This window comes from Astyanax mexicanus, chromosome 13 (assembly GCF_023375975.1).
Source record: "Astyanax mexicanus isolate ESR-SI-001 chromosome 13, AstMex3_surface, whole genome shotgun sequence".
Taxonomy (NCBI): domain Eukaryota; kingdom Metazoa; phylum Chordata; class Actinopteri; order Characiformes; family Acestrorhamphidae; genus Astyanax; species Astyanax mexicanus.
The window spans coordinates 26,897,249-26,910,964 of record NC_064420.1 but is presented as its reverse complement, the minus strand read 5'-3'; the positions used below and the strand labels follow the sequence as shown (position 1 = coordinate 26,910,964).

The window sequence follows — 13,716 nt, the reverse complement described above, 5'->3', positions numbered from 1 at the left end:
AACTAAACTAAAAAAATGTTTGTATTGTAAAAAAAGCAAACAGTAGGGCTCCGAGTGGTCCAGCGGGCTAAGCGCTGCCACTATGATCAGGATAATAAAACAATTAATTGGTTAACAGCTAACAGCTGGTAATTAGCAGTGGAAATAAACTGAGCTTTGGAAGTGGTTTTTAAAAAATGAGAATTTACAAAGCCTTTATAGTCTGTAGTAAAGCAGTGCTGGAACAGATTGTGTTACTGCTGTTACTCTTTACAGCAGCATTTACACACTTACACACAGCACATTCACACTTTCATTATAATAACTAAAAATTTAACACATAACACAGAAATCTCTGTATCTATTAAAAGTAGAGGTCTTTTCTTTAAAGAAATTACAGATGAAGTCAGAGTGCAGTGAGTACTGTTTCCTACACCTTCAAAAAACTCTTGGAAACTGGTACAGGATGACCCACATGGCAACAGATTTAGCCTTTAGCTCAGTTTAACATTAACTAAGTCTCAGTTTTAGCGATGAAGATATGAATTAGATATCTGACAGGTAAAGTGCAGTGATAAAGTCACTGACTGCTAAGTTCAGCTTGGCACTGCTACTCGACAGCTCAAAAATAGCGTTGTTCCAAAACTTTTGACCTTTAGTGTATGTATTCTCATAATCAGCACAAGTGGACCCTCAAATAGAACCCTGTAAGATTTCACAAAATATAAATTCACAGTTTTCATGCATCTTGAAATGTTCTCCTCCACCAGTCTTACACACTGCTTTTGGATAACTTTATGCGCCTTCTGGTGCAAAAATTAAAGCAGTTCAGTTTGGTTTGATGGCTTGTGATCATCCATCTTCCTCTTGATTATATTCCAGAGGTTTTTCAGTTTGGTAAAATCAAAGAAACTTATAATTTTTAAGTGCTCTCTTATTTGCTCCAGAGCTGTATAAATGCATGATGTTAATCAGTACTTTGGGCAATCGCTTGCAGGACTGTCGGCACAACACAGCTGGAGACCACTGCGAAAAGTGTCAGGGTGGTTTCCGTGGCAACAACTCGGTGGATGGCCATGCCGTGTCCTGCACCAGCTGTCCCTGCCCGATGCAGGTGGCCTCTAACAAGTCGGTGCCCTTACACACACTTCCCTCTTTACTACCAAATATACTTTTGTTTGATTAAATTATTTTTTTTATTATAATAGCAATTGTCTATATACTAAATTCAGCAGCTTGCAGACTCACTGAGCTTTGTCTTTTTTGTTTTTTCAGTTTTGCCATTCGCTGTGTAGAGAAACCCAACCAAATGCAGTGTCTCTGCATGCCCGGCTACGCTGGACCCAAGTGTGAGAGGTAAGATCTTAAGCTACTTCATTAAATATTGAAGATTTATTGAACATTCCTATAGTGGCCATTTAAAAATATCAACTATTTACTATAATAAGTCATTCAGGGGCATCTCCACCAGGCTAAAGTTACTGATTAGTTTATTAGTGAGACTGAGTAGCAGAGTAGTTCAAAAAATTAGGGTACTAGTTATAACAGGGCAGCAAAAGGCTGAAAATGTCAGTTGTACCAGTTAGTGCTAGGCGGTATAATGGTTTATCTGCAGCAGAGCTCCATGCAGAACATCACCATCAAAGAAGCAGATGCAGCTTGCTAGCTAATGCTAGCCAGTTAGCATAACAAGCTAATAAATACACTTGGAATAATAGTAGCTCAGCTCTATGGAGGCAAATGCTTGTCTCGCTCCGCTCGCTTGCCTGAAGAATACTAAGATCAGCACTTTATTTGAGGAGCTCCTGCTGCTGTTCCTCACTGTATGACTGTTTCATCCAAGTAAAATACAAAAATACAACAGCAAACAGCAATTATTCACTCAGAAAAGAGACAAAAGGAATTGTGCAATCGATCCTCAGCTCGGAGAAAAGTTCCTCTCATCCCCTAGACGAGCCCATAATCAGTACTGGGAACAGAATCATTTATTCAGCACAAGTGATAAAACTCCCTAAGCAGTCATGCAAAATTCAATAAATTAATTAATAAAAGCATCAGAATCTTGAAAAAATTTTGTTCTATACATTTTCGGTCATACTGCCCAGCATGTTATTATATTTCTTTATTTTGGTTGATATGATGTAATTGCCTTCGAAAGCCTTTGAAATTGGATAAGGAACGTAATTTAAAAATGATAACTATCCAATTCCGGACTCTGCGTAGTTTAAATTAAATTAAATATTTAAAAGTAAATTGCTACATGTACACAACGTCTCAAAATGCAGTGAGGATATGCTTGATATGCGTGTTGTCCATATGATAAGAAAATTTATTACGATACGATAAAATATCGGTATATTTTCCGGCTCTAATAGTGTGTATAAAATAATGATTTAGAGAGCATTTTAAAATGCCATATTTCTTATCCAATCAAGCTCTACATTAGTTCATATGTTTTCGTTAATTAATTGCTAAATCGTGGTTCTATAAGATTTGTATTTACATTTATGTACATTTTACACAATGTCCAGTTTTTTTTTTAATTAAGAGTAGATAATAATTGTTGGTAACTTAATTCCAAGCATTCCCTCTCTGCTACAGGTGTGCCCCAGGATTTTATGGCAACCCCATGGTGATTGGCAGCACGTGCCAGCCGTGCAACTGCAACGACAACTCCGACCCCAACATGCTGTTCAGCGACTGCCATCCAATCACCGGCGAGTGCCAGAGCTGCATGTTCGACACTGCTGGACCCCACTGTGAACTCTGCGCCCCGGGTTACTATGGAGACGCCATCACTGCCAAGAACTGCACCAGTAAGTGACTCTGACAGGAGATATACTGCCAATGCACAGGAATCAGCTGTCACTGTTGCACAAAAAAACTAGAAATAAAAAGAAACTACACATGGCATTTAAATTCAACATAAAGTCACTTATAACCTATTAAATGATAAATAATGTACTGTAATTTTCCAGGATGCAACTGTTCTCCATGTGGCACAGCGTCCTGTGACCCACACACTGGTCAGTGTCAGTGTAAACCTGGTGTTTCTGGTGTTCACTGTGATCACTGTGAGGTACGGCTTCTCTCCTCTTTTTTCTAATAGGCTGCTTATATTCAGTGTATAAACTGGTTCTTATTGCTGTAATGTTGTTTATCGTTTGTCTGTTTAGAACGGGATGTTCGGGTTCAATTCCTGCAGTGGTTGTCACCACTGTGAATGTACAGCAGCAGCCGCTCTAGAGAAGTCATGTGACCCCGTCACCGGGTCGTGCAAGTGTCAGCCAGGAGTGAATGGTCCGAACTGCCGCCAGTGTGCTCCTGGATACTGGGACTACAGCCCTACTGGCTGCAAGAGTGAGTCCTCTTTCTCTCTGTCTCTTTTACGTTATAGCACTAACCTCAAGTGGTCTCTCATTTTTTTCCTAGAACTGTATAGTGTGTATAGCTTTTATCACATTTATATATATTTATGTGTATCTGTTTCTTTCTTATGCTGTGCAGAGTGTGACTGTAAGGGCGGTCGCTGTGATCCTCGTACTGGAGAGTGTCACTGTCCAGCAGGCCTGACTGGAAAGCAGTGTGATCGCTGTGCTGAGAAATACAGTGTACCGGTCACTAGAGGAGCGGACGTCCACTGTGAACGTAAAAAATGTCAAATTACCAGCCAATATATTGCACATCCATACACTGTGGAGATGTGTTTCAGTGCTTTTTGTTTGTGTATGTCGTTTAGGATGTGACAGCTGTGTGGTGGAGCTTCTGCGGGATTTGGACAAGGTGAACGGCACGTACCTTTCTGCGGAGCATCAGCTGAAGAACATCAGCACCACTGCCTTCGCCTGGGCTCAATTCCACAACCTTAACAAGTCTATAGAGAACGTGTCTGTAAGTCTGTTAGACACACAGAAAAAAAAATCACATAAAAATAACAGTTGAAACCAGCTGAAATACCCTCATAATAAGGCAGATGTTGTGTTCTGCAGTGTTTAAATGACAATAACGACCTGAACCCAGAACTTACTTTCTGTTTCCCAGAAATCCATAAACAACTACAACAGCAGTCTGGATGGCAGCAGAGACAAGGCCAACACGCTGGAGAAGGAGCTGCAGACCATCGACTCAGACCTGTTTGAGCTTCAGGAAAAGGTATGGAGAAATACACTTATTTACACTTCCATGTTTTTTTTAATGCATCAATAAATGTATAAAAACGCATGAAATAGGGTATACAGAATTTCATATCCATTAAAATACATTGAATTTCCCTTCCGTTTGCTTTGCCATATTTATATATAAAATTACGATATACTTACTGTATTTTTTGCACTATAAGGCGCACTTAAAATCCTTTAATATTCTCAAAAATCATCAGTGCACCTTATAATCCATTGTGTCTTAAGTATGAATTTTATAAGCCAGGTTGTAAAGCCACTCCACTGAAATATAGTGGTATATAGGAGTTTCAGTTTAGTTCTCCAGCAGTATTAGCATTAGCTGGTAACTGAGCAAAGCTCTAGCCCTGATACTAACCCCGGCTGGCACTTCTGGAGCAGCATTAGCATAATGTTGATAATTATCTTTATGACTGTTGTGATTTTCTGTATGTATCTTCATCTTTCAGGCATCACTGTCATCAAGAAAGGGAGAGACACTGGAAAACAACACCATCGCCACCAAGGAGAGAGCTCAGAACCTTCTGGACACTGTTAAGAACTACATGAAAGACATAGAAGGTTAGAGTCTCATAATATTAATAGCATGATGCCATTATTAACACCATCACTGTTGTGCACAAAAACGTCCTGTATTTACAGGAGAAAGAAAAAAACTTTTAACTTTGAATAAAAGTTGTTATTTTGGAGCCTTTCTAATGGTTTGTTTATCATGAAATTGCTTGGGAGTTGTGAGGTGCTTCGTTTTTTTTTTTTTTTTTTTTTGAGCAAGGTCTGATAGTGGGTTACAGGATACCATATTGTTTGTACTATAAGGTGCATTTTAAATCCTTATTTTTTTTTTTTTTTGCATGAGTGCACAATCATATATTCTAATAATGATAATAATAATAATATTAATAATGTACTCGCTATAGTTACTTCTTTCATTTTATATCAGTAATATTTCTTCATATTATATCATATGGTCTGTGTGTGGCAGCTCTTTTGGATCAGATGAAGAAAGCAGCACAAAACGGCTCTCAGACGATGGATGAGGAGGAGCTGAAGCGGAAGCTGGCGGAGGTGGCGGCCATGTTGAGAGACATGCGTTTCAGAAGCACCACACCTCAGGGGAAGCAAGCAGACTATGAGCTCAGTCAGGCTAACCAACGTAAGTGAAAGGAGATTTGATTATAATCGAAACATAAGGGAGCTGTCAGAATTTAACATTTTAATACAAGTGCGCAGAGTGATCAAGAGGTCTAAAGTGCTGCCACTATGATTGGGAGATTGCTGGTTCGAATTGGTGCTTTCCCTCATCACTCCAAAGCGTGATGTCAAGCAGCGCGAGGTGTCTGTTAGCTTATGTATCGGAACCGAGTCGGATGAGGCATGTGCTAGTCTTCACCCTCCTGGTGTTAAGGCATCATTAGTGATAGGGGGAGATATATATTGCTAAATTTCCTTCGGGATCAATAAAGTATCTATCTATCTATCTATCTATCTATCTATCTATCTATCTATCTATCATATACAGCTGTCTAACAGCTGAATAGAGATAATGGGATAGTTGGGAATAATAATAAAAAAAAACATTATTATTATTATTATTTTACAAGGTTATTCTCATACTCAGGGTTCAGTTTTGGTAACGGGTGGTTGCAAGGGTGTACCATGGCCCTGATGAAGTAAACGCTTTTTGCCATCACACTCTTCCATCTTGCTTTTGATTGGAAATTGTTATGTGGATTATTATTAAACTCTGTATATGGAGATTAAAAATAGGTGCTTTATATAAATAAGTATTTACAAAAATTATACAATTACCATTATTAAATAAAATACCATAACAATATTCTGAATTGTAAAAAATGTTAACAGAAAAACTCAACTTTACTTGTTACAACACTTGTTGCTACTTTATTGATAGTAATATTTTTTATGAATCAGGTTTCCTTTAACGTTTATGATAATGTTAATGCTTTTCTGCTTTTCGCTAAAAACCTTTATTTATTTAGTTTTTCTATTTGTTTTTTGGTTTGTTGTTAGTTCTTTAGCTAGCAACTACTTATCAACACCATGGCAACCATCAAGCAACTCCATAGCAACCACCTAACAACACTATAGCAACTACATTAGCAACACCATAACAACACTCTTGCAAACTAGCAAACACCTAGCAACATTCAAAACTATCCTTAGCAGCACCATAGCAACACTCTAGCAACGACCAAGTAACTCTGTAGCAAAACTTTACCGCACCCACCTAGCAGACTTATAGTAACCTCCTGGAACACCTTTGTAACTGCCAAAGATACCACCTGGAATACTGTAGCAACCACTTGAATTCACCCTAGCAACACTCTAGCAACCACCATTGTAGCAAGCACCTTGCAACACCCTATCAACCACCTAGGAACGGTGTAGTACCACTCTAGCAAACTATCTTTGCTATTCCTTTGTAGCTTCCATAGCTGCCACCTGGAACACCTCAGCAACCACATGCAACCACATACTCTAGCAAACCATACAAAGCTACCTTTTGGTTGACTAAAGCATCCATTAAAAATTACTTTTTGGAACACCATAGAAACCACATGGCATCCCCTTAGTAACACTTTCACACTTTAGCAGTAGTAATGTTCAATCATCATTTGTAAGTCTTGCAGTAGCTTTGTGTGAAATGAGCTGAATTATAACGTAATAGTATCTTCTGTAGTGTTGGATCGTGTGAAGAGTGAGATGGCTGACCGCACGGCTGCTAATGAGGCTACTGTAGAGGAGATCAAAAACAAACTCAACAAGTTCCACCAGGAGCTCACAAGCCTAAGAGACGCCCTGAACGAAGCCGCCAACAACACCGCCCTCGCTTCGGAGAAGAACAACGCCAACCAGAAACAGCTGGACGAGAACCAGGTAAACCTACCACCCCCCAAAACACACTATGCTAGCTGAATATTATACAATATTAAACATTATTTCATTCTCACAGAATATCACCCTAATCTTTACATATTTGTTTTTTAGCAAAAAGTGAATGATCTGAAGAAAAAGCAGAAAGAGGTGACGGATACGATGCAGATGGCTGAAGACGATGTTGCTCAAGTCAACGACATGCTGGCTATGCTACAGGATTCCAAAGAGGTCAGAATCCACTTTAGCAAACACCTCAGCAACCACCTGATATACTTCAACAATCACCTGATATATATATATATATATATATATATATATATATATATATATATATATATATATATATATATATATATATATATATATATATATTGAGGTATTACATTATAAATACAATAATCAACGCTTTTCAATGTGTTGTAATAAAGGCCTTATGTTGCTACCTTTTAAGTAAAGCATTACAACTTTTCCTCCTGTCCTTTCTTTTTTTATTGTTTTATTTATTGCTTTAAGGTATACAATCAAAATACATATTACATTTATCGCACTATAAGGCGCACTGGATTATAAGCCACACTATCAATGAACATTTATTTTCTGGTAAAGCGTATTTGAAGCGACACAAGTAAGGAACAGAGGCGTTACCATGTTTAACTTCTAATTCAGCAGTAAAGCTAAGCTGAGCTAAGTAAACAAAACTATAATTCTTTAAAAAAAAAACAATTTTCTTTTAAAGTCAAACAGATTTCTCTCCTAAAACTGTTTATTTGGGTGAGTAAAGCGCTTATGTTTATTTACAGTAAGCTAAGATTTCCAGATTTCACTAAAACAGGGTGCAGCAGAATTAGCATTACCTGCTAACTGGAACCTTGATCCCTGAGTGTTCTGGTAAGCCAGGGAGATATTGGCTAGCTGTTCGTCCCACGTAGCTTGGTTTAACATGAAAAAAAAAAAAAAAACACACGCAGACTACAGTCTGATATACTCACCTCTGAACAGAACTGAAAAGGGCTAGCTGTCATTTTTATTCATAAATATTCAGGTATTACATTATAAATACAATAATTATTGCGTATGAATGTGTTATAAATGCCCTGTTGGTACACTTCAAGTAAAGCATTACCACTTTTCCTCCTGTCCTTTTTTAAACTGTTCATTTTGTTCAATGGTAAAATTTTAGACGTCAGTGGACCCAGTGTTTAATGGTTTTCTACATGTGATGCTACTGTTTTGTTGCCTTATTTTGACCTTTTCCAAGTGCCATTTTTTTTTCAGACTAATAGGCGCATTTAAAATTCTTTAATTTTACCAAAAATCGACAGTGCGCCTTATGTATGAACTCTATAAGTCAGGTTGTAGGGTGCAGTATAACTACTCCACTGAAGTACAGCATAATAGTTCAGTTATATAGTTAAGTTGTCCAGCACTGAGACTGGAGCAGTATTAGCATTAGCTGCTAACCTCGCTAAGCGCTAGCTCTTTTGCCGGTAAGAGGTAAGTATTTTTTAACCTATAGCTTGCTGCTAACCCTGGCTAGCACTCCTGGAGCAGCGTTAGCATTAGCCACTAATCGTGCTAGGCTCTAGTGTTGCTCTTTCACCACTCAGAGGTGACTATTATCTAACTGTAGCTTGCTGCTAGCCCCAGCTAGGAGGAGCATTAGCATTACCCGCTAACCACACTTAGCACTATAGTTAGCACACAGTAAAAAACTAAAAAGTGGAATTCTAAGTTTACTGTAAATAAACAGAAGGGCTTTACTCATCCAAAGGAACGGTTTTCAGGAGAGAAACCTGTGTAGATTAATATCCAGCACTCGTTTCAGGTTTTGTTTACTTTGAAACCTTTTGAATTTGAATGGAAACATGGCGACACCCTTGTTCACTTTGATGTAGGCATTCTTACTGATGTCGCTTAATGCACCTTATAATTTATAGTAATTTTTTTTATTCGTAAACTGAACAGTAAAATATTATATCTCTCTTTCTCTGTAGGAATATGAGCGTCTGGCTGCTCAGCTGGATGGAGCTCGGCAGCCTCTTGCTGAGAAGGTGCAGAACTTTTCTACCTCTGGTGCTAAAAGCCCCCTGGTGGAGGAAGCTGAGAAACACGCCGAGCTTCTCGATCAGCTCGCCAAGAACCTCTCCAGGTGCTTATTCCTTTTATTTAGTTTTTGAAATATCAGTAGCTTAATGAAACAATAATACACATTAAATTTCTTTGTCTTCACCATTGTATCCTGTTACCCTGTGTCTGAACAGTGTCATTTCCGACACTAACCAAGACGGCTTCATCCAGAGAGCACTGAACGCTTCCCGGGCTTACAACAACATCATCAACAGTGTGAATGAGGCTGATAACTTAGCTAAGGAAGCTAATAAATCAGCTACGGAGGCCCTGGAGGTAAAAATAAAATCTAGAATTGGGGAACAATTAAAAAAAAAATTCTCAATTTAAAATTGCGAAGACTTTAGATATTCCACCATGTACAGTATATAATGTAAGGTATATATTTAATGCTGGTGACCTTTAGGCCCTCAGATGGCTTTCACTCCATTAAAAACATAAAAAAGCATAATTCTGTAATGGGAATCACTGCATGGGGTCAGAAAAACCTGTTTGTGAACACAGCTTGACATTCGGTGCAAGTTAAAGCTAATAGAATACAGAAAAAGCACCATTTCCATCTGGGCCAAAGCATTGAAAATTTCATGTTTTGCTTCCTATGAAAACAGAACAGTTTTTCAATTCGTTGTTGTAAAGCAACAACTGTGCACCGTATTTTAAAATGAATTAATTTGACCAAAAATAGTCAGTGCCCCTAAGAGAGTGTGCCCTATATATGAATTTTACCAGTCAGGTTGTGAGGAGCAGTAAAGCCACTCCACTGAAGTACAGAGTTATACAGGAGTTTCAGTGAAGTTTCTCCAGCACTAAGGCTGGAGCAGTAATACCAGTATTAGCATTAGTCTGCCTGTTTATCGTGTTAAAACCAGCTATGTGGGACAAACAGATATCTGGGCTTACCAGAACACTCAGAGTTCCTTAGTGTAGTGTTTTGAGCAGCATTTACTAGCGCTAAGCTCTGCTAACTGCGGCTGCTAACTGCAGCTGACCGTGTCTGCTAACCTGGGAGTACTATAGGGCCCTTTGTCTTCTAGCTCAGAGGTTTCCTAAACGTTTAAAGCAATGTACCACCTGTGACCAAACCAAAACATTGAAAACGTACCACCTGCTGAAGCTATCCACTATTGTGAATCATGGAGTGCTGCAGGGTTCAATTGTAGGGCCTATGAAACTGTAAAGATCTGAAGTGTAAGCTAACTTACATACATGGTCTACCAGTGACGCATATTAAAATAGTTGCTTGTGTTAATGTGTTTAAATAAAAAAAACTGTGCCATGAAGTCTTATTATATGAGTTTATTGGCTCATTGCAAAGGAAAAATCTGCTGACCCAAGTTTCTTTAAACATGTTAACCGGATTACTATCAGACAAACTATGGAATTCTGCTGTAATCAGATAATGCACTAAATTAGGATTTCTTTGCTTTGGGTACAGAAGGTGAAGGGCCAGGACCTCCCGCAGCAGGTCAACGCTCTGAGGAACCAGAGTGCTGACCTCGAGAATAAAGCGAAAGCTCTACAGGAGGAACTTGATAAAGGTACATTTAAAATGATCAAATTAATGATTATATTTACATTTAAAGTAGGATAAATTTTAAACCTTAAGAAAAGTAAACCTTTGAGTGTCCAGATTTTAAACTATATGCACTTACTTTGTTGAACATGAAATTAAAATGAGCCTAAATGTGTCTTGAATTGGACAGAACTGAAGCCTCAGCTGCAGGACATCAAGAATCGGCTGCAAAATGCTACGACCAAAAAGAGCGACCTGATGATGGATCTGCAGAAGGTGCAGAATTACCTCAACACAAGTCAAGGTGAGGATTTTTAAGGGCTTTACTTTTGTAGCCTTTTACTTTGCCTTGGAGTACAGGTAGTTTGGTGATTGGTGTCGAGACATATAACATTGGTAGATGCATTCCTGAGAACATTAACTGAAATAAAGTCCATGTCAATCGATAAAAAAAAACATTTTATCACAACATCAGACTTTTCTGTACTTAAAACTTAACCATGTAACTGTGGATATTTGTATGAAAATAAAACATTGAATGTAAGATTTTGCAGTGTGGGCAGGGTGATAAGTCCTGCTGGAAAATGAAATCCGCATCTCTATAAAAGTTAAGTCAGCAGAGGGAAGCAGGAAGTGCTGTAAGATTTTGTGGGAAAACAAAACTGCACTGAGTTTAGACTTGATATAACACAGTGGATCAACACCAGCAGATGACATGTCTCTCCAAACCATCACTGATTGTGGAAACTTCACACTAGACCTCCATCAGCTTGGATCTGGTCCCTTGATTTTTTCTAAATGAAATGTAAAATTTACTGATGATCAGTGAAGGTTTGGAGAGACATGTCATCTGCTGGTGTTGATCCACTGTGTTTTATCAAGACCAAAGTCTTGAGTGCAGTTTTGTTTTCCCACAAAATCTTACAGCATTTTATGCTTCCCTTTGCTGATACATTTTATGGAGAAGCAGATTTCATTTTCCAGCAGGACTTGGCACACTGTGCACACTGCTCAAAAGTACCAATTGATCTTGTGAGACTGATTTTTGGGTTTTCATTGGCTGTAGGCTTAATCATCAATACACCTATATATGAGTTTCCAATGATATTCTAATTTCTTTAGATGATCTGCATTTCTCTGTATTTTTTGGGAGGGGGAGACAGAAACAAATGATCTGAACTGTGTCACAAAATTCTGAGCCAGGTACAATCTAATGTGTGTGTGTTTGTGTATCTGTGTAAAGGAAACACATCCGGTGAGATCCAGGCAGCTAAGAGTGCAGCGGAGAAGGCTAATAGCACTGCAGCAGATGTGCTGGATACGCTGGACCCAATGAAGAAGAAGCTGGATGAGTGGCAGGAACAGTACGGATCCTCCAACATGACAAACGACGAGATCAATAAAGCGCTCAGTGAGGCCAACAAGTCAGGTCAGTGTGAGAGTTTTCAGTGTATTTTTAATCCTTTAATGCAATGGGTTTTTTTTCCTGCCTTAAAATCTACACCTGCAACAACATTGCAACCATCTAGCTAAAACAGTGTGCCTGCAGTGATTAGATCAGGAAGCTAGAAAGCATTTAAAGCATATCAAAGAGTCTATGAAAGCATTACCATATCACTACATGTTTTTGACAAATCTCTCCTCACTGTGTGTGTGTCTGTGTTTTCCAAAGTGGGTGCCATCGATGACAAAATCCGTACGTTGATGGTGAAGTTGAACAAGTTGAGTACCTCAGTCCCGACGAACAACATCTCGGAGAGCATCCTGAGAATCCGGGAGCTCATTGCTGAGGCGCGAAAGGCAGCCAGCCGGGTAACTTAACTTCATTTTGCTCTAAGGGTGCTTTCACACCTGAAAGTCCGGACTGTGGTCTGAACCAAGGTTCATGTGTTTGCTACATTGTATATATTTGGTCCACTTATTTTTGTTTTCACACTGCAGTTTAGGGAGCGCACCAAAGACCTTTGTGTGATACTCCTACATCCTTTCATCATCACTTACGTATCCATGCGTTTTCCTTAACTTTAAGCTGATTGGTTTTAGAAGGAAATGCGTCTGACTTTGGCGTGTTGACAATTCAGCGGGTGGTTCATTCGGTGAAAAGCCTTTCCAGGATCAGGATAAAATGAATTAACAGATTCATTTCGTCTCCATAGTAGTGCTGCTATTGTGGTTTTTATACCAGCAGCAGCAGCAGTAACTTCAGGCGCAGTACTCTAGGTTAGTTCAAATTCGCCAAACGAACGTGCTCGTCCTGAAGCTGCTGTATCCACGGCTCATTTGTCCTGCTTTTCAGGTTATTTTGAGAGGGTACTTTTGAGAGGGTACTGACTGTCAAGCTCCGCCCACTTTGTTAGCATCATGCCGTCCAGTCCCACCTACTTTGTCAGCATCCGCCTCTGAACGGAAGTAAACAATGTACAGGGCAGTTAGCAGACTTTAAATATAATGTGCCGCATCGTCCGGCTTAAATACTGTGTATACACTACAAACCTGAGACAAAGTGGGTGGGACTGGACGCGCTGGACGTCCAACTCTGCCTTCCCGCAGGCTGCAGTCAGTAGTAGATGGTTATTTTTCTTCTTCTGCTGCCGTTGTTGAGGAAAGCCTGTTCAGCTTCCTGCAATTGGTCCGAAAGTTCGGAACATCCAGAAAAGCGCTTTCACACTGCAGGCGAACCGGACCATAGTTCAGAAGAACCAGACCAACTCTCTTGGTCGGACCAAAATCTGGTCCTTTGGTCCAGACCGTGGTTCCCGGCCCCTTTCACACCTGCTACTTTGGTTCAAACCAAACTGAAAAGTCCGAAAGTCCGGACCAAACGAGGCAGGTGTGAAAGCACCCTAAATAACAATATTTTTATTTGGAATTTTGAAGAAATGTTGTCTGTAGTTTATAGAATAAAACAACAATGCTCATTTTACTCAGTCATATACCTATAAATAGCAAAATCAGAGAAACTGATTCAGAAACTGAAGTGCTCTCTTTTAATTTGTATGTCAATCAGTGTTGGGATCATTA

At 39.1% G+C, this 13,716-nt stretch overlaps 1 protein-coding gene across 3 annotated transcripts in view; it reads left to right on the top strand.

Moving 5' to 3' along the window:
• lama5 (laminin, alpha 5) overlaps window positions 1-13,716 on the top strand; it is a 135,461-nt gene that overhangs the window by 99,698 nt on the left and 22,047 nt on the right. For all 3 annotated transcript variants that reach the window (XM_022677607.2, XM_022677609.2, XM_022677606.2), the window contains exons 43-60: window positions 977-1,107; window positions 1,255-1,335; window positions 2,581-2,795; window positions 2,958-3,058; window positions 3,156-3,339; window positions 3,487-3,627; window positions 3,719-3,870; window positions 4,021-4,131; window positions 4,607-4,718; window positions 5,140-5,310; window positions 6,859-7,055; window positions 7,167-7,283; window positions 9,050-9,204; window positions 9,317-9,458; window positions 10,618-10,720; window positions 10,886-10,999; window positions 11,939-12,124; window positions 12,368-12,507. In XM_022677607.2, the coding sequence (XP_022533328.2) occupies window positions 977-1,107; window positions 1,255-1,335; window positions 2,581-2,795; window positions 2,958-3,058; window positions 3,156-3,339; window positions 3,487-3,627; window positions 3,719-3,870; window positions 4,021-4,131; window positions 4,607-4,718; window positions 5,140-5,310; window positions 6,859-7,055; window positions 7,167-7,283; window positions 9,050-9,204; window positions 9,317-9,458; window positions 10,618-10,720; window positions 10,886-10,999; window positions 11,939-12,124; window positions 12,368-12,507 (2,553 nt within the window). The remainder of the gene's footprint in view (window positions 1-976; window positions 1,108-1,254; window positions 1,336-2,580; window positions 2,796-2,957; window positions 3,059-3,155; window positions 3,340-3,486; window positions 3,628-3,718; window positions 3,871-4,020; window positions 4,132-4,606; window positions 4,719-5,139; window positions 5,311-6,858; window positions 7,056-7,166; window positions 7,284-9,049; window positions 9,205-9,316; window positions 9,459-10,617; window positions 10,721-10,885; window positions 11,000-11,938; window positions 12,125-12,367; window positions 12,508-13,716) is intronic.